At 39.2% G+C, this 2,887-nt stretch overlaps 1 protein-coding gene across 1 annotated transcript in view; it reads right to left on the reverse strand.

The window, feature by feature from the left end:
- Positions 1-1,151: 1,151 nt before the first annotated feature.
- Positions 1,152-2,887, reverse strand: part of ALG14 (ALG14 UDP-N-acetylglucosaminyltransferase subunit) — a 35,780-nt gene continuing 34,044 nt past the window's right edge. Inside the window, exon 4 of the mRNA XM_015829344.1 lies at positions 1,152-2,105. Coding sequence (XP_015684830.1) covers positions 1,875-2,105 — 231 coding nt within the window. The 3' untranslated portion in view covers positions 1,152-1,874. The remainder of the gene's footprint in view (positions 2,106-2,887) is intronic.

Below are 2,887 nucleotides of genomic sequence, written 5' to 3' on the forward strand. Positions count from 1 at the left end.
AGATGGATCACATATAACACATTTGTTTTTCTTTCTGTTATTTTCTCCAATGTTTGTGTTTCTGCTAAAATCTATCCACTTACGTAATGCTGTATACCGATGACTGACATGTTTTCAGTGCTTTATACACAGAATGGTGGATTTTTAGTGTGCTATATACACAGAATAATATTGGACTAGAATTTGCCTGACAATCTCAAACAACAATAACACATTTCAGAAAATCCAATCTCCCCTGAAATCTATTATTCTTAATAGTGTTTGCTAATTTAATGCCATTTCTGATTTAAGGGAAAGGATTTCAATTACTAACCCACATCTCTGGAAGTATTAAACAAACAAAACCTAAATACACAAAACTCATGTTTGCTGACACGGTAGTATTTTTCTTTCATTTCTCTCTCACCCCCACTCCTCTTTTGGCACTGTTAACCATCATTTAAGTATTTACACATGGGGCTACCAAGAATACTAAAAAAAAACCCTTGAAAGTATCTGATAAAAGTAACTTGTCTGAAATTTAACACAGTTAAAAAGATTTAATGCCAAGCTTGGAAAATCTGCCTTTCTTGAGAACAAATGATGCATCTGTTTGTGACATCCAGGACCTCTTTATTTCTTAACAATTCAAGGCAAGGCTTTAAGAGCTGCACTTTAAATCACAGGACTACTCTGTTAGGCCAGAAGGTGAAAAGAAAAGGATAGCAGATCCAGTTTGGAGTTTCGGAAAAGCAGCAGCAGAATGAAAACTTTTATACGGCCAAGTCCATTTGAATGTTCTCTTTATGCTTAAAATAGTCAGCAGATATTTTATTGATCGAGTACAAGAAACGAATATTATTACACTAAAACAAGAGTATCTATCTATCTGTCTGTCTGTCTGTCTACCTACCTACCTACCTACAAGGGCAAATAACTCTCCGTTCAGTTATCAATGACAGACACTCGCAGATACATAACTTTTATTATACACATTAGAAAACTACAACATTACATTACTTTTCAACATAATCGCCATTCAAACTGAGACACTTGTCATAACGTCTTACAAGGTTTGAAATTCCTTAGTCTCTCGGTGCCAAATCTGGGCTATGGGGGTGGTGGTGGTGATCAAAAACATCCCAATGGAACTGCTTCAAAAGTTCTTGGGTGCATCTCTCTCTCTCTCTCTCCCCTCCCTCCCTCCTCCAAAATGAGGCTGCATGAGCTATATCTTAAAACACAGTTCTATTCTGGAGGGAATGAGGGATAATTGGCAGGGAGAATCTCTATGAGGAAATAGAGATAGTTGGAGAAACAACTAGCATCTTCTCTATTGACTTTTTCCATATAAAGCTCAATGGGACTGTATACTGCCATCTTAACTATTGTTGTCAAACCTTTGTAGTTTGTGAAAAAAACGTTTAGTCAAGAGTAAAAAATGGGAATGTAGCAGTAATTTCTCAATTCTGAGATGCTAGTTCAGTTCATATCACATACCAAGCTTTGTTTGCGTATTTTAACGCCATGTCATAACACATCAGTACTGGTGTCATATTAATCAATTCATCCTTATTTATTTGTTTAATTTCTACAGCTGGCCATCTCAGACAAGGGACTCTGGATGGCAATAATAAAAAGAATGAAAAGCAATGATACCAGAGTACAAAAATAAATATATATACATAGCAGTCAAGATTTTTTTTGGGGGGGGTGACCTTGTATTTTGTGTTAAATCTGGACCTTGGATGACACCCACGTACAGTCTGTTTGATTTACCATCAGGTCTAGCTTGATCTTGTGAACTACTGTACTAGGAAATATTGGAAAGAAATTCAGAGTCCGAAAAATGTTTAGAGGTCATACTGGCACTTGTTGTATTTGTTCGTAGCATGTCACACTATTCTCCCAAAATAGAGAGATTGGGGATATTTTTCTTTTAGAGCAGGCCACTGGACAATGAAGTAATCTGAAAAGTGGTAAAGAATTTTTCCTGACAGAGATAGGTTTTCAACACGGCAGATGCTCTCGACATACACAATGGTTATTTTCTTTAGTCCCAGTATTTTGAGTAAAAAAGCAGATAGACATATGGGGACGCACGTTCCTGGGCCATTGCACAGCACCTAAAAAGAAAAAAAAAGCTCATCAAACCTTCCAGAAATCTTAAAAATATATTAGCAGCAAGTATGTACGGTAGATATGCACAGTACATTCGAAAGGACTATAAAATGAATCCAGATTTAATATAAAATACAAAGAAAAGGTAAAAAAGTAATGTTGACATAGGAATAAAATTTAAACGTTGGAAAGATGCACTTTAGCATGTTGAAAAGGTGATTGGATCAAAGATTTAATCAATGTTCATCATCTTGAATAAGCAGCTTTGTAAGCCAATCAGAACTGGTATGCCTTTTATATACTTTGGCCTAAGTGAGGAGATGACTCACTGCCCTTCCGAATAACTCATATTGGGAAACACAGTTTTAAAAAGACAGCTTTTTGGACAACCAGGAAGAGAGAAACCTCATGCTTTAGTTCAGTGGTTCTCAACCTTTTTAATGCCGCGACCCCCAACCGGTCGTAAGTCGAGGACTAAACCGGTCGTAAGTCGAGGACTAAACTGGTCATACGTCGAGGACTACCCAACCGGTCGTAAGTCGAGGACTTTCCCTGCCCGGGAGTGCCACGCATGCGTGGTTCCGCCCCCTGCGCCGGCCGAGGCGTAGCTGGCAAGCGGCAGAGACGGAGCAGGCCGACCACCAGCTGGCCCAGCCCAAGGGAGGTAAGGCACCCACCGGAAAAGGGGGGAAAAATGGCGGACAAAAAAAAATGGCGGACAGCCTTGCTTGGCGACCCCCGTGAAATGGTCGATCGACCCCAAATGGGGTCGCGACCCATAGGTTGA

The sequence above is a fragment of the Protobothrops mucrosquamatus genome, unplaced genomic scaffold (assembly GCF_001527695.2).
Source record: "Protobothrops mucrosquamatus isolate PMUCROS unplaced genomic scaffold, P.Mucros_1.0 scaffold_233, whole genome shotgun sequence".
Taxonomy (NCBI): domain Eukaryota; kingdom Metazoa; phylum Chordata; class Lepidosauria; order Squamata; family Viperidae; genus Protobothrops; species Protobothrops mucrosquamatus.